This window comes from Mus musculus, chromosome Y, assembly GCF_000001635.26.
Source record: "Mus musculus strain C57BL/6J chromosome Y, GRCm38.p6 C57BL/6J".
Taxonomy (NCBI): Eukaryota; Metazoa; Chordata; class Mammalia; order Rodentia; family Muridae; genus Mus; species Mus musculus.
Genome location: NC_000087.7, coordinates 8067326 through 8085696, shown reverse-complemented (window position 1 = coordinate 8085696; position 18371 = coordinate 8067326). Strand labels below are relative to the sequence as shown.

The 18371-nt window shown below is 35.6% G+C and overlaps 1 protein-coding gene across 1 annotated transcript; it reads left to right on the top strand.

The window, feature by feature from the left end:
* The first annotated feature begins 15703 nt into the window (after positions 1–15703).
* Positions 15704–16387, top strand: Gm20825 (predicted gene, 20825). Its single transcript, XM_017318782.1, has one exon. The coding sequence runs from the start codon at positions 15704–15706 to the stop codon at positions 16385–16387; it is 684 nt and encodes a 227-aa protein (XP_017174271.1).
* The last annotated feature ends 1984 nt before the right edge of the window (positions 16388–18371 follow it).

Here is an 18371-nt window from a genome sequence, read left to right as displayed (position 1 = left end):
GCCCTCTCTCTCTCACTTATGTGCTTGGCCACTCAGGCCCACTCTCTCACTTAGGCATTAGGCTGGGCAGGCACTCTCTGTCTCTCTCTTTCTCTCTCTGTCTCTCTCTGTCTCTCTCTCTGTCTCTCTCTTTGTCTCTTTGTCTCTTTGTCTCTCTGTCTCTGTCTCTGTCTCTCTCTCTCTCTCTCTCTCTCTCTCTCTCTCTCTCTCACTCTCTCTCACTTAAGTGCTAGGCTGCACATGTCCTCTCTCTCTCTCTTATGTGCTAGACTGCCCAGGGCCCCTCTCTCTCTTATATGCTAGGCTTCCCAGGACCTCTCTCTCACTTAGATGTTAGTCCTTGCAGGCCCTCTTTCTCACTTATGTGCTAGGCTGGGCAGGGCCTCTCTCTCACTTATGTGCTAGCTGCCCAGGTCACCTCTCTCACATATGTGCTAGGCTGAGAAGCCCCTCTCTCTCACTTATGCCGCAAGAGTGCACTGATTCTCTGAAACTGTGATTGTGCATATGTTATGAGCCACAATGTGAGTGCTTTGTGCCTGGTCCTCTACATAGAACAGGTGCTTTTCTTTTCTTTTTTGTTTTTATTATTATTATTATTATTATTATTATTATTATTATTATTATTATTGTTATTATTATTATTATTAAATTTCAAGACAGGGATTCTCAGTGTAGCACTGTCTTTCCTGGAACTTACACCAGGCTGGCTTTGAACTCAAAAATCCTTGTCCTCTGCTTCCCAAGTGCTGTGATTGAAGGCATGAACCACCACTGCCCAACCAACAGTTGCTCTTAACAGCTAGTTTTTCCATTTTTTCAACAAGTTTAGTGTGTATTTCATGTATCCTAGAGCATTCCGCCCATTTACTTGCAGTGTTTTCCTACTTGTGCATTAGATTTTCAAGGCTGGTTTGGTGAAAAGAAATGAAAGGAAGTAGTTAGGCACTTTAATAATAATAATAATAATAATAATAATAATAATAATATAAACATTTTAATGTCTTTAAGTCTATCATTTTTAAAATGTATGAGTGCTCTGTTTATGGGTTCACCTTCATGAAAGAAGGGGACATCAGATCACTTTATATATGGTAGTAAGCCACCATATTATTGCTGGGAATTGAAATCAGGAACTGTAAAATAACAGCCCCTTCTCATAACTGCTAAGCAATCCCACCAGTTCTAGAAATATGTTTTGATTTAATTTTTATTGCATTATGATAAGAAAATATACATAATTTCAATTTATCTGAATTTGTTAACAACTAAAAACATATTTTGAGTAAACAGACTTACATCACATTCTTCTTTTTATTTTGTACCCCAACACCTCCAGCTGATGCCCACTCAAAACCTATCAAACCTTTCATTTTTATCATGTTCCTTAATATTTATAAAATATTTAACAATAAAAATGAATATTAAAAAAGTTGTTTGATATAAAACAACAATCAATTGAATAGTCTTATTGATATGTTTGTCTGCAGCAATACTGAAAATACATTTCTCTCATAAATTTTAAATAACTCCAAATATATTAACTGTATGATATATTAAAAAAATATATCACTATTAGTTTTTTTGGTGAACATAAATAGTCTTTTGGTTTGTTTGTTGTTTGTTTGTTTTGTTTTTAGTAGATCTTAAAAATCTTGACTTACAGAAGATGCTAACAGGACCCTGAAGTTGTCTTGTGTGATGCTAGTCCAGTGACTGGCAAATACAGAAGTGGATGCTCACAATCATCTATTGGATGGAACACAGGACCCCCAATGGAGGAGCTAGAGAAAGTACCCTAGGAACTGAGGTGGTTTGAAACCCTAAATAAGAACAACAATATTAACTAACCAGTACCTCCAGAGCTCATGTCTCTAGTTGAATGTGTAGCAGGGGATGGCCTGGTAGGCCATGTGTGGGGGGAGAGGCCTATGGTTATGTGAAGGTTATATGCCTCAGCTCAAGGTACTACTAGGGCCTGGAGGTGGGAATAGGTATTTTGGGGATCAAGGAGGTGGGAGAGGGGAGGCGGGAGGGGACTTTTGGAATGTAAATGAAGAAAGTATCTAATAAATATAAAATTAATATAAAATCTTGGCTTACTGTGATACAAAAATAAAAGAAAAAAAGAAGAACAGTTTATGGACACTGGATTTCATTGTAATAAGGCTGTACTTGAATGTCCCTCACATCACCAAAGTATTTTACCTCCATAGTAGCTAAGGGAAGAGTTGACATATCTGCTGCAGCAAGGAATGAACTGTAGGCATTATTTTTGGATACTAATTTCCTGCTATGTACAAAGCTATTTGATTTGAGTGATTGTTGTCATTCTCAGGCCACAGGTAACAGGGTACATTCACTTAAGGAATGGGTGTTTATTAAGATGGTCTATCCATGATGTCATTGATCAACAGTTTCAATGAAGAATTGTTCTGCTTTGAGAGTGTCACAGACATTAGTTGATGATAGAATTCAGTTTCATTGGATGTGATGTTTTTTGCAAAAGCATTCATCTCAGAATAATAGTAACTTTATTGCAAACTTGAAAAATGGAAAAACTCAGAGTAGAAGTGGAAGCTAAAATACTACCACCTTTTTGCTACTGTGATGACAGATGACTGATAAATCCTCTCTCACTCTTTGTAGGAATGTGTAAACAGGAACAATCAGCAATGGGTTTGGCTAAGATTGTTTTCCTGCTGTCCAAACCCTGTTACTCAGTATGCTTTGTGGTGGCCAGGAAGCTGAGTTCCTGAGGAAGTAAAGTTCTGGAGGAAGCATGGTAGGCAGAAGTCTCTGTGGAGGGAGTCAGTGAACTGTTGAAAGATGGTTAATCCTGGTTCAGCTGGGGGTCCCAGTGGGATGATGGTGGAGGGATGGAGGTGTTACTAAAGGAGAAAGGAGAGCAGGTGACCCTCATTGGACTCCTGTGGTTAATGCTTCTGGGTTCACAATCCACTTTACCCAAGAAAAACAGAGAACTTTTTCTCTATGGGCAGGAGATTGAACAAATTATCACCTAGCTGAAACCAGGAAGGCTAGGGAATTGGAGACCCTAAAAGTATTCTTGGGGCCTGGGGATGTGAGTTGTGAGTAAACTGGCGGTCAGTTACTGGTGGAAACAGAATAGATCCTTTTCTGTACTGCTGCTGCCCACCAGGAATTCAAAAAACAAACTGAAGACCAGTCTTCATTTTCCTTTACCTGGTTTTGAAAGGCCAGATTTCCAAAATTTGCGTATATAGGCGCCAAAGTGCTTCCAAATCCAGAGGCTCCTCTCAACCTCAGAAGAGCTGGTACTTCAGACATGATTCAGGGAAGGCTGTATTTATGTATGTGTTGTTTTGGTATAGGAAGGTAAGCTCTAACTCTGTATCTCAGTATTATCTTAGCACATGTGCAGTTTGGACTGGCCTTGAAAATGAAGTACTCAGCCTTACAAATTTACTGGGGCCTAAGGAAACATGTCTTCTATATTTTTTATACTTAAATTTTATTTTTTATTTATTTATTTTTTCATTGTTGAAGATTGAATCCAGAGCTTCTTTGTGTAGCATTAAAATATAAGTCCAGTCAGGCGAAAAGTATTTCATTAATATTTGAAAAAAAAATAATAATAATTGTTTATATATCTTGTTGTATTACCAAACAAGAACAGAATCTTCAGTAACTAATGATAATTAAAATGCAAAATCTGAAGAAGTAATTGGAGATACACTGTATTATGTTCAAACTTATTATTTCCTTCTTAGTGTAAGTATTTCAATGAAAGTATAATTGATTGTATAGCAAGTAATCTATGTTAACATTTTGTATATGATGTATATTCCAAACAAGAATTCTGTATGATTAATCTTTAATTTTAATGGTTTTCTTGGAGGGTATAGTGTTGTGGGTCAAACTCTCATTGTCATGCCTGTATGTCAAAAGCTGAGCCATCAAACTCTAAGATCTGCATCTGTACTATTTAAAACATTAATTTCTTTATAGATTTCCAGTACAAAATCTTCAGGGAAAATTTGAAGGTACATTTTTGAATATATAATTTTTTTAAACTATATAGTATTAGCATAATTTCTGTATTAGGAAATATTAGTTAATATACTTTATGACATCATAGTGAATTATTCTTTTTATATGTAGTATTTTGTAACTATTTTTATTTTTATTTATCTATTTATCTATTTATTTATTTATTTTTACTAGATATTATGTTTCTTTACATTTCAAATATTAGTCATTTCTTTGTTTCACCCCAGATAATCCCTATTCCATTTACCCTCTCTGTGTTTTTATGAGGGTCTCCTCCATCTTTCAATTTTACCCTCCCCACCCTGGTACATGCCTACACTGGGGAATCAAGCCTTCACAGGACCAAGAACCTCTCCTCCCACAGATGTCTGACAAGGTCATACTCTGCTATATATGCAGCTGGAACCATGGGTTGGTGCTTAGTCCCTGGGTGCTCTGGACAGTCTGGTTGGTTCATATTGTTGTTATTCCTATAAGGTTGCAAACCCATTCAGCTCCTTCAGTTCTTCCTGTATCTTGTCTACTGGGAACCCCATGATCAGTCTGATATTTGTCTGTGAGCATCAGCCTCTTTTCTTGCCAAGAAATGGCTGAGCTTCTCAGGAGATAGCCATATTTGGCTCCTGTCAGCAAGCAAGTGTTGGTATCCACAATAGTGACTGGGTTTGGTGTCTGTATATGGGATGGATCCACAGGTTGGGCAAACAATGGATAGTTATTCCTTCAGTCTCTGCTCTGCACTTTGTCTCCATATTTTTTTCCAAGGAGTATTTTGTTCCCCATTCTAAGAGGGATTGAAACACCCACACTCTCATCTTCCTTCTGCTTGAGCTTCATGTGGTCTGTGAATTACATTTTGGATATTCTGAATTTTTAGAATAATATCCCTTTATCAGTGAGTGTGTACCATGTTTGTAATTTTGGGATTGGGTTACCTCACACAGGATGATATATTTGATATCCTTCCATTTGCCTGTGTATTTAATAAAGTCATTGTCTTTGTATCATTTGCATATATTTTTATCTCTATTGCTCTATTCTACAGCTTGAGGTCGAGGATGTTTCCCCCTGTACTTCTTTTATTGTTGAGAATAGTTTTTCAATATCCTGGATTTTTTTTTTATTTCAGATGATTTTGTAAATTGTTCTTTCTATCTTTATGAATAATTGAGCTTGAATTTTGATTGTGATTTCACTGAATTTATAGATTGCTTTTGGCAAGATCACCATTTTTACTGAATTAATCGTGCCAATCTATGAGCATGGTAGGTCTTTCCATTTTCTGAGATTTTCAATTTCTTTCTTCAGAGACTTGAAGTTCTTGTCACACAGATCTTTCACTTGCTTGGTGCGAGTAACAGAAAAGTATTTTCTACTTTAAGTAAATGTTAATGAGACTTTAAATTTTGATTTACATTTGTTGTGGAAATACGGAAGTATTGCACAAAGTTTTAGAAATGTACTTTATGGTTTATTATGTTTAACAGTATAGAAAAAATCAGTTACATAATCAGGCAATTTGTATATTTTAATTGAATTATGTTTTACACTAAGTCTTAACTGAGTCAATATAGGAAAAAAAATTAGACTTTCTATTTGGTAGAACAGAATAAAACCCTACTTTGAAATACAATTAATTTACTAAAAAAGATTACCTATCTATCTATCTATCTATCTATCTATCTATCTATCTATCTATCTATCTATCTATCTATCTATCTATCTATCTATCTATCTATCTATCTATCATCTATCTACCTCTCTATTTTCTATCTATCTATCATCTATCTATCTATCTATCTGTCTGTCTGTAAACTTTAATTTTGAAAATCTAAAACATAAAATAAAACTTCTCTGATAATCTCTTAGAAAAAAAATCTGCAATTACTTCCCATTAGATGATTTTTTACTGCTATTTTTCTTTTTATAGTATGAAAAGAACAATTTATTTTTTTTGAGCGTTCTTTTCCTATTTGTATAAATTTGACTGCTTTCATTACTTTGCTTTACAGGGTCATGATCAACAACAAATTATATGAGCAGTATAAAAATATGTTTCAGAAGTTGTATGAGGGTGTAGAGAAATTCGATAAAGAACAAGAAAAACAAGTGGTTGGTATAGTAAGTAACTTTATAATTATCCTCGTATACCTATGTATCAATTAGGAATGGAGAAACTAGCCTTGTGTTCGACTTGAAACTAAATTAAGTCTCATTATCTAAATATCCTTGGTTCTGTTCAAGTCCTACTGAATTGTAAATCAGAGAGGTATGGTCACATACTATACCAATGAAAACCACTAAGAATTTTAATGGAGACGAGATCATAAATTTCCAAGAGACAGACATTTGCTGAGAGATGAAGAGAGGATTACCAGTTTTTACAATATGTCAGCCTCAGGTATAGTTGAAAGATAGAGAAAGATTACTTACTGTTGTCATCTGGACTCTGTCGTTAATTTTAGAAAACCAAATCAAACTAGCAAAGTAGTTTTAAAATCCTAAACTTAGTCCCTATTTAGTAAAAAAAAAAAAAAAAAAAAAAAAAGTGTATGGAAACAACTTTCCTAACAACCATGGCAAAATAATCCTGTGTAATAATATCACCAAACTATTTTAGATCGTCTCCCCGTTAATGTAACAATCATTGTAGTCATCAAATGGTTTCCAAGTAAGATCTGAAGCAATTACCATATTAACCATTTTTTTTTGGTTGGTTAATTGTTTGGGGGGTATTCAATTTGAAATAAACAGGAGATCATTTCCTGCATGAGAACAACGTGAGGGAGCTGCCATTTTGAGTCAGTTCAGGAAACAGATAGGGACTAAAGATAAAAAATAAATAAATACTCCAAATGAAGGCAATTTTTAAACCTTTCATAGCATGGCAAAAAACACTGTAGTCATTTACATACCAAAAGCTAGAACCTCTTTGTAGTGTTGGCATTGGGCTTACCATCCTAGTCTCAGTATACTAACTTACTTGAAAATTATCATAAAAACATACACTGAATATTTTGTCTTTAGATCTCTAAAAACCTCAGAAAAACTTATCAAAATAACAGACTACAATAAATTCAAGAGAATCAGTTTCATTTTATTTCAAAAAAATTTAGGCTTTTTATAATATTAAATATTTGTTATGAGTAATTCTAGCTCATTTGGTCATAAATATATATGTTTTTAGGAAAATAATTCTAAAAACTTAAAATGCATGTTTTGTATTATTATGTATAACATTGGCAAATTAGATAAGACATGCTCATTCATGTTAAACTCATAAATCTACTCCTATTTTCTGAATCTCTTAAAAATCAGAAACCTCGCTAGGCAAGATCTTAAACTACTGTTCTCCTGTAGGCCATGACATTTTTAGCAGATATTTAAATGTATTAACTGATCTACTAATGAGTAGAAATCTGAAAGACCAGAATCTCTGTTGCCTTTCACATAATGACTCTATTCAATGTAAACTATGACTACAATTAGAAAAATACTGAAATCCTAAAGTCAAATCCTCACCTCTTTTATCAGTCATAGAAAATCTTTTAATAGCTATGATACTGTAATCTGTAATCCCAGCACTTGGCAGTTGAATGCAAGAGGATCAAGGCCTTTGACTGTCCATGGCTATATAGCAAGTTTGAGGTCAGCATGAGTAATGTAGGACTCTCTCAAATAAACCTGTCCCCTACAAATCAAACAGAGATATAATGTTAGTATAAAGATATAAAAATAGTAAATATTGCTGTCACTTCAGTAGGAAATTGTTGACCAGAAATACTAAAATAAATGTACAATTGGAATTTTTTTACTATACTTTTGAAGGGAAAACTATTGAAATCTGGATATCCATAGAGTTCCCTGTTTAGAACATTATCCTGACAGCATATAGCCCAGAACTGGTAAGAAGCAAGGCTTGGAGAATCACAGGAGTTGCCTTGCCCAGACTTTAGAGATGGCAGCAAATAACTGTAAGTATCACCTGTTATTTTAGACTGAGGAAGTGCAATTGATGATGACATGTTCCAATATAATAATAGAAAAACAAACAAACAAAAAACTAGTATTTCTGCTTTAGATCTTGGCAGGGCCATTCTAGCCCCATCGTTTGACAAAAGCACAGCACACCTCAGAAAATTGTTTTGATGACATCAACAATTGTCAGACTTAAAATCTATTGATGTGCTTCAAACATCTCTCATCTTCCGGGGTTATACATGGTGGTATTTATGAGACCTCTAAATGATCCCTAGGATTAGGAGCATAGTGTGTAGAGTTGGGTTAGGATATATAGACTGGAGAGATAAAATGGGAAGCATGGTGATCCTTGGATTGCCTGTGCCATATACCTTTGCAGTTGTGGTAATAGATTCAGTGCAGATTGACACTATGAGCACTACCCTAGCACACAGTACAGTGCTTTCTTTTCTTTTTCCGGGCTTTTGCCTGTGACAGGGAATGTAGCTTGGATACTACTGGGTATTGTGTGGAAGATAACAATCATTGGATCAGTTCAAAGCTTTGGGAGCTGCCAGTTAATAGGCTAAGCTTCAGACTACATCCTACCAATGGATAAATAGGGTCCAGTCTAGATGAATTTCTGGATCCCCAGGATACATGAATAGCATGCAGTATTCTAGAGTAGTATCCAGCTTAATGATACTTCTGTTGCTCTTGTGTCTTTCCCTCTTCTGTATCCCCCAAGTTCATTCCGCTTTCTTGGCATGACTCACAAATGAGCCTTTGTGTATTATCCTGTGGTATATGAGAGGAGTTGTCTGAATAGAGATGAAATATTGAGTCATGGCAAACACAACTGTGGAAATGGAAACCATCCAGGGGCAAATGTTGTAAAATTAACATAGTCTGTGAAAGAAAAATGCTTTTGCTTTCAGAAGGAGAGTGAATGGAGTTTTTCACTAAGCTGGAAGGGGGCTAATAAAGACCCTTTTTAACTGGAGAATTTAATAAGAATTAACCAAAACCCAGGTGCAATTATTCTTACAGGAGTGAACTGGATAGATGGGTAGAGTTTGGCTAGTATAAGATACTTGATTTAATGACTTTTGAGGTCCTTTTTCGAAATCATGATCAATAAATTCTGCCCTCTGTGACATATCTACTATATTTGTTTGAAAGATGAATAAACTAGGATACATAGATATAGCTTTATAGTATAGTTCTTGAACTTTCATGATGTGACAATTAAATCTGTATGATCAGGACATATTTAGAGCTCTGCATTAGGCACACATAATCTATAGCTCCTGGGGACATACACGCAAATGAACAAACATGACTTTATAGTGTTTCTTGTTTTCAGAATGGAATACATTTTATAAATAATCTAAAAGCAATAGGTTCAGTTTCTATGTTCTTAGAGACAGAACCTTAAAGACCCTAAAAACTCTAAAAAAGAAAAAAGAAAAAAGAAGAGAAAAGAAAATAAACTTGAAGCTTTAAATAAACAATAAAAACCCTAAAACAAACAAACAAACAAACAAAAAAAACATAAAATTTTTGAAAAAATAAAACTAAAAGAACCTAAAACCCTAAAGAAAAACAAACAAACAAAAAAAATCAACAAAAAAATTCTAGATCTCTACAAAGACCCAAAAAACCATAAAATAATTACCACAAACAAACAAACAAGGAAAGAACAATAGCCACACTAAGCCTTAAAAAAAAATCTTGCCAAATACACTGAGAACAACCCTAAAATCATTTAAAAACCGTAAAAAAAAACCCTAAAACAATAAAGCAAAACCTAAAACCCTAAAAAACCCTAAAATTATTAAACAAACACTAAATGACCCAAAAAAGCTATTTTTTAAATTCTTAATTAACATTTTTAAAACCCTAAAATTCTATAAATAAGAAAACACAAGAACTCTAAAAAGACCCTAAAAAAATTATAAAACCCTAAAAAAAAAATCCAAAAACTCTACAAGTCTAGATCCCTAATGAGACAATAAAAAAGCAATTAAAAAAAAAAAAGAAAATGAAAAGATACAAAACCACCACCCCAACAACTACAAATTCTTCTGCCTTAAAAAATCGCCAAAAACACTGGAAAAGAAAATCATTTTCCAAACCTTATTAAAAAAAATGCTTAAAACAATTTTTAAAAATTCCTTAATTAAATTAAAAAACAAAACAAAACTAAAAAATAAAGAAGTACCCTAAAATTCTTTTTTTTTTATAAAAGAAAACATTTATTTGGGGGCTTGCTCACAGTTTGAAAGGGTTAGTCCATTATCATCATGGTGGGAAGCAGACAGGCATGGTGGCGGAGAGGTAGCTGAGAGCTTCGAATCCTGATCTGAAAGCAGCCAGGAGAGAGAGTGAGGGGGAGAGACAGAGAGAGACAGAGAGAGAAAAAGACAGACAGAGAGAGAGAGAGAGAGAGAGAGAGAGAGAGAGACAGAGAGAGAGACAGAGAGAGAGACAGAGAGAGAGACAGAGAGAGAGACAGAGAGAAACAGAGACAGAGACAGAGACAGAGACAGAGACATAGTTTCAAAGTCCTGGTATGGACTTTGAAACCTTAAAGATCACTCCTTACTAGGAGTGATCACACCTGTTCCAACAAGGCCACACCTCCTAATCCTTCCCAAACACTTCCATTAACCAGGGAATCAAGCAGTCAAGCATATAAGCCTACGTGAGGTTGTCTTATTCAGACCAAGACACTCATTAAACCTTGTAACAAAGCCAAGTTGAAAAGCAGTACTGTACAAGTGTTATGAGAAAAGTTGCTGGGACCAGGCTTACATTGCAATGCAGTGACCTGGCAACTCACTCAACAACAGTAAAAAGACCCACAAGAACTGTAAAACCCTAAAAAAAGTTCCTTTAAAAAGTTCTAAAAACACATCAAAACTCTGAAACTCAAAATAAAATCCTTGAAAACCCGCTTAAAAAAGCAAAACAAAAAACCAAACATACAAACAAACAACAACAACAAAAAACCTACAATACCCTGAAACCCTAAGTAAAATCCTGAGACTATAAAATCAATCCTACCCTCCCCCAAAATACCTACAAAACCCTGAAACATTAACTAAAATCCTAAGATAAAAAAATAATCCTAAGCCTATAAAAAAAGCAAACACACACACAAGAAAACAAAAAAACCTTACAAAATCCTAAAACCCTATAAAACACTAAAAGTATAAAAAGAAACAAAAACAAAACACAACAACAAGAAGAACAAAATCACACAAAAAACTACAATTATCCTAAAATTATTTATAAACACTAAAAAGCCCTAAAACCCTGAAATACCTTAAATAAATAAATAAATGAATGAATGAATAAATAAATAAATAAAATAAAAATAAACCTCAACCCTACCCAAAACAAACAAAAAAACAAACAAACAAAAAACTTATAAGGACAAAACAACCTACCAAATTTAAAACCATTAAAACCCTAAAACTCTAAATAACACAAAGGGCTTTACCCTCCCGCACACCCCCTTCTCTAAAAAAAAAAAAAAAAAAAAAAAACCTGAAAACTGTAAAATACTAAAAAGCCCGAAAAAAGCCTAAAACATTAGAAAAAGTAAATCAAAAAACAATCTAGAATCTTTAAACAAATACTGAAATAGTCCTAAAATACAAAAAAAAAAAAAAAAGAAAAAAAAGAAAAAGAAGAGAAAAATAAAATTCTGAAAACACACCTATTAGCTAGGCAGTCATTCAACTTACAGAGTTTAGCCTGCTTCTGAGTGCTGGTATTAAAGGGGAATAAAACTATACTTGACTCCTTTTTGTTTGTATAATTGTTTTCTAAAATATTTTTTTTCTCTGTGGGTGAGTATATGTGTGTGTGCGTGTGTGTGTGTCTGTGTGTGTGTGTGTTGTCCAAAGAGGTCATCAGATCGTCTAGAACTAGAATTGCAGGTGGTTGTGAACAACCATGTGGGTGTTAGAAATTGAACCCTGGTCCTGTGCAAAAGCAATCAGTGGGCCTAAGCAGTGAGCTATCTCCTCAGTCCTTTCTGCTTGCTCTAATCTCTACTTCACTATTCATCTTGCACAAATATGTCTTTAACTCCTACTTCTTCTGTCTGTTTTTATGTGATGAATTCTTGTTTGCTTTTCTCTTGTTTCTCCAATTACAGCACCAAGATTCTTCATTTCCTTTTGTTTTGGAAGATTCTCAAGGAATCTTAAATCCAGACTTTAGGGCAGTTATTTAAAATTCACACCTGGGGATTAATCTTCAGAAAATTATTTTTGGGAAAAACATGTGATTATTTCAACATCTATAGTAGTGTGGGGGCATTATTCTCCCTACGTCATGTACACTTAAGATCTTTAGATACCTCCTTCCCTGTGATAGCCTTGCAGCTCACTGAGTGACATGTGCATTTGATGATAAATGATACACAAACTTTGAAGCACCTTACCATATCCTGTCACCCATATCATGTTCAACATAGCAAGAACCACAAGTGAGTTGAAAAATACAAATACATTTTTTAGTGTCTTGAAGCTAAAATCCCCAAATTAATCAAAAATTATTTGGACTCTGTTACTTTATACCAGTGTTTTTTTTAAGTGTACAAGTCGCAGGCCTTTTCTGTGACCCTTTGCACAGGTTTACAGTGTCCTTTTACCATCTTCATCCTCCCCACTATCCTCCATTGCTATCAGATCTCCCCCCTCCTGCTGTGCTTACTCTTCCAAAATACCTCCTATTTTTTAACGTCCCTTATTAAATTTATATTTTTACAATAGTCATTTTGAGTTTTACGTGTCTAACCTAATATATAGTATTTAACCATTCCATCCATTTTTTTGAAAACAAAGCGCTATACTAATACACATAGATGAGAAATATATTTCTCTCTCTCTCTCTCTCTCTCTCTCTCTCTCTCTCTCTCTCTCTCTCTCTCTCTCTCTCTCTCTCTCCTTCTGTCTCTCATTTTTAAGGCATTCATCCAGTAGTTGACATCTTAAATCACTCCATAGCATGTATGTTTCATACAGTGAGGCAATCAATATTGATGATATGGATATGTAGTGGTCCTTCTTAGATTTTTTTTTTTTTGTGAACTTAAATCAACCTGGGAAGATAGAATCTCAGATAAAGATCCTCCATCACATTGGCCTGTGGCCACACCTTAAGGAATGATTTTTTTTTTTTTTGATGACTGTTGTTGAAGGATCTAGCTCTCTATGGATAGTGTCATATCCTATGAAGATGATGTACAGGGTACGGTGGGGACCGTGGAAGGTACTGAAAAGGATTTTTTTTTGAAGAACTGAAGATCTATGTGCCATGAACAATTAAAGTGTCCTCTAATTTGTAAGTAAATTTTATACATACCTGTGTCCAGTATTCTGTCTACACATATTTCAAAAGTAAAATTACCTCATCTATTTCATCCTGTTTTACTGCATTTAATCTATGAAATTACTTATAATCAGAAGTGCTGGTAAATTTTAAAAACCTTTAAAATATGACTGGGAGATATCAGGTTTTTTTTTTTAATTTTATCACAACTTTGTAAGCATGCCCAAGATCTATTTTGTCCTCTTACTTTCCAAAGAATCCATAATTCATGATTGCCATTGGTTTCAATACATGTCATTTAACCCTGTCAAATTCCAGGTTTGTTTGCATAAAAATAGTCCTCCTCTAACTGTGGGTTTTCATAAAGTGAAAATTGGTGTGCTATCCAGTGTTCTGCCTCAAAGAGTCTGGCAATATTTATGATAAGAAGCACAGCTTAAAGATAACCAAGGGAAAGGTTGGAACATGAAAAATAACCATCATGGATGTTGTCAAGGCAGAAACCGAAGACTTTCTCAGAACGAAAATAAAAACAAAAATGAAACAAAACAAAACACAAACCAAACAAATAAATAAAAATTCAACAACCAAACAATAAAAACCATGCAAGGGTGTAATTCTTTGGCAGAATATTACTCAGATCATCAGGCCTTTCAGTTGGGATTTCATTTATTATTTCTAGGAGGCCATATGAAAAGGTAAATTCGAGATGCTGAATGTTTCTGAGTGTAACTAGGGAAGGAACCAGCCTGAGATGGGTTCTATGATGTAAGCTGAACTAGGGTGATGTCACAGAGCACTGGCTGGAGGTTGCGCATCTATTCCACTTGGAGGCGCTAGAATCCATTCAAGGTGAGTTCACTCTCTTCACAGTGGTGTGTCAAAGCCAGGTCATTTTTTCCCACAGGCTTTTGGTGCCTGGTCTGTATCAGGAGATCTTGACGACTAGGATATTTTTCTATGGGTAAGTACATTTATGAAGTAATTGGGACCCTCATAGCTACAGAAAGCTAAAAATTTTCTCTCCTACAGTGAGTTACTGTACATTCTACTTTCCCCATGTTTATTAGCAAGGGAGATGAATGGTCTAGGTTAGTTTATCTCCTGAATTTATTATCCTTGCTAACCATATCTAGATCACAATTCCAATAAAATGCCAAAGCTCCTGTTTGTCCATGTGCATGTTAGAAGTTATTAGTTCTAAAAGGCTGATATTGCCTCGACATTTTGAGTTGTTCTTGAGTTCAGTGATGCAATGGCTTCATCGAATAATTCTGAAGCTGGGTCAGGAGAAACAATAAAGAAGGACAGTGGTGTGCTGTGTCCCTGGGAAGATATTTGTGAATGCAAGAACTTAGCTCAGAGCTTACGCGTACAAGAGAATCATGGTGACCCCTCTGGCCTTTTTTTTTTTTTCTCTTCTTCTTGATCATTGGGGGTAATAGTCATAGCGCCACCTAAATTGACATAGAAATTCAAGGAGAGGATCCTCATCAGAAACAAATTTACTCAGGTCTGAAGAAATAAATGTTGATCTGAGTATGTTATTCTGAGCTCTAGAGAATTACTTGTTAATTACACTATTTTTATTTCCTTGTTTCCCTTGTTTCTTTGTTTCTTTGTTTGTTTGTTTGCTTGCTTGGTTAATTTTATTTGAGTTTCTGTATGTTTAGATTTGGCTGTCAGGAAACTCACTGTGTAGACCAGACTAGTCTTTCTCTCACTAAGGTCTGCCTCACTCTGCCTCTTGAGTACTATGATTAAAGTTATGGGTCACTACCACTTCCTATTAACTTCTCCATTAGATTGTTTGTTTTGTTATTTTTTTGTTTGTATTTCTGTTTTGTTTGTTTTTCGTTTGATTTTCGTTTGTTTTCTTTTACTTGATGTTGTTGTTGTTGTTGTTGTTGAGACAGGGTCCCTCTCTATAGCACTGACTGCCCTGGAACTCACTTTGTAGACCAGGCTGGTCTCTAATTTAGAAATCTGCCTGTCCTTGCCTTCTGAGTTCTGGGATTAAATGCGTGTACCACCATGGCTTACTTATTAACTTCTTATTTTTATAAAATTAATTTTAGGAGCTCAAAACTGTTTAGCATAATCTTCTTCACCTGCTCAGAAGTTCTCTTAGAGAAGAGTCTTGGTCCAGCATTCACTCCCAACCCATAACCATTGCCCATCAGGAATTCATATATATGACAGAGGCAACAGCATTGTGTCTGGTTTAAACGGGCAAGATCTTCAGTCCCAGGCAATGAGCAAGTATGATATTTGAAGGGAATGGAAGCCACAAGACAGTGTGATCTACCACAACAGGTCTACAGCCAGGTAGAAGACAATACATCTGAAGAGTCTGAGCATGACATCACTCAAGAAGAAGAGTAGGAGGAAGCCTTCTTCCCAGGCCCTGGGTAATATTGTTGGCTGCAGAATTTCTCACGGGTGGAAGGAAGGTAATGAGCCTGTCACCCATTGGAAGGCCATCATTCTAGGTCAACTGCCAACAAACCCTTCTCTTTATTTGGTGAAGTATGACGGAATTGACAGTGTCTACGGACAGGAGCTCCACAGCGATGAGAGGATTTTAAATCTTAAGATCTTGCCTCAAAAAGTAGTTTTTCCTCAGGTGAGGGATGTCCACCTCGCAGGTGCACTGGTTGGCAGAGAGGTACAACACAAATTTGAGGGGAAAGATGGCTCTGAGGACAACTGGAGTGGGATGGTGCTAGCCCAGGTGCCATTCTTACAGGACTATTTTTACATTTCCTACAAGAAGGATCCGGTCCTCTACGTCTATCAGCTCCTGGATGACTACAAGGAAGGTAACCTCCACATCATTCCAGAGACCCCTCTGGCTGGGGCGAGATCAGGTGATGACAATGACTTCTTAATAGGTTCCTGGGTGCAGTACACCAGAGATGATGGATCCAAAAAGTTCGGAAAGGTTGTTTACAAAGTTCTAGCCAATCCTACTGTGTACTTTATCAAATTTCTCGGTGACCTCCATATCTATGTCTATACTCTGGTGTCAAATATCACTTAAATTGAAAAATAATCACAAAGTACAGAAATGTAAACTTATAGGATTGAAAAAAAATGTTTGTTTTCCTGTGTTGGGTACCTATGGGTCTTTGACAACCTCAGTATCTTTGTCAATAAAATTTGTTTTGTTCTAAAAATTAATACGTGTGACATGACATGCTTTTAGTGAACACTTTGTTGGAAGAGATGGACTATGGTAGAAAGAACATCAAAGGAAGATGAAAGTTGCAACGCAGGCTGTGAACAGTGCATACATCTAATATCACACAGGCTAAAATGGACAGGACTTAGATTCTGTGGTCTGCATAGTGAGCAAGGAATTGGAGATATGACTTAGAGGAGCAGGGATGGCAGCAAAAAATGGATTTTTAGGAAGAAGCGGAGAAAGACAGGACATAGATAGAATCTCTGGTATGAAGTCTGAGGGAGAAACAACAAGTTGGGGAAAGAGTGATAGATAAAAGGAATGTGGCCTTGTTACACAAAGTGCAACCCAGAAAACTGATCCAAAGAGATTCAGAAATCAGACAAAATAAGTTTTCATTTGAATAATGAAACCAAATGAAACTTGTCTCTCATTTTAAGATTTATTATCTTTATTTATATGGGTGGGAGTAGGGCATGAGCTTGAGAGTATAGGTGACCACAGAGACATGAGTTGTCAGATCCCATGGAGCTGGCATTAAAGCTGATTGTTAACCATTGGATATGAATTCAAGAAAACAAATCCAGTTTTTTTGCGGTACAGTAGTGCTCTTGACAACATGGTCATCTCTCTATTCCCATTAAGATATCTTTTTAAGAAATCCAATATTAACATGCAGAAAAGAGACCAGGTAGAAGTTAAGAAAGATTAAATTGATGGTGACCTTTAAAAACAATAAAGGACACACAAAGGACTAGAGGACACTGAGGGACAAATGAATTCTAAGATGAAGTTCTCAAAATGTGAAGCAGGAGACCCAGGAAGAATAGAAATTTTGTGCAAATAGTTAAAATTGGGCATATCCACATTAGGTTCTTTGGTTTCTTAACAAATAGCCAGCTGATCAGATCAAAGAGTAATTTAAAAGAGAAAATGAATAAACTGTGAGATAATATATGGTGGGGCGTGGATCCTGAGTTCTTTCCCTGTGCAATCTTTGCCTGGGATGAATCCTGTGATCTTTTGGAGGTCTCTGTTGAGTGCCCCAGATGACCATCAAAAAGCTCACCACTGGCCTGTTCCCCTGGCTCTCCTCCAAACATCTGACTCCCAACATACCTATGTACCATTTCAGCCTGTCTATTCCCTGGAAATTCCTGTCTCAAATTTATGTGTGACCTCCTTCTCATAAAACAGTGAAGGTGTACTCAATGCATATGTGCTGATCTCTTTTCTATGCCAGTTCTCATGGGTTTCAAACTCTATGAGGTTGCCCAATATGTTGGTCACTACTCCTGAGTAGCCCCTGTGCTTCATGGGGGTCTTACTGGGTCCCATATGCACTCTGAGTGTTTCTTTTGTTTGTTTGTTTGGTTGGTTTTATTGTTGTTGTAGGTTTTTTTGTTTGTTTTTGTTTTGTTTGTTTGTTTGTTTTTTGTTTGTTTGTTTTTGTATTGTTTTTTGTTTTTGTTTTTAGTCAGGCTTGTCATGGACTCAATCATTTGTGTTTTTTCTCTAGAATAAGTTTGAATGCCAAATGACTTGAAAATACTCTCTATTGTTGATTAATTTTGATATCTGGGAGAGTTTCTCTGCTAGCTGGATGTCTTAATTAGGGTTTCAATGCTGTGAAAAACCACTATGACTAAGACAACTCATTAGAAACATTTCATTAGGGCTTTTCAACATTTCATTGCAGTTTCAGAGGTTCAGTCCACTATCATCAAGGAAGTGAACATGCAAGTGTCTGGGCATATGTAGTGGTGGAGAGGAAGCTTAGAGTCTTCTGCATGCAGGGATGTTGTCTTCCACACTGAGCAGAGCTTTAAAGCCTCACAGT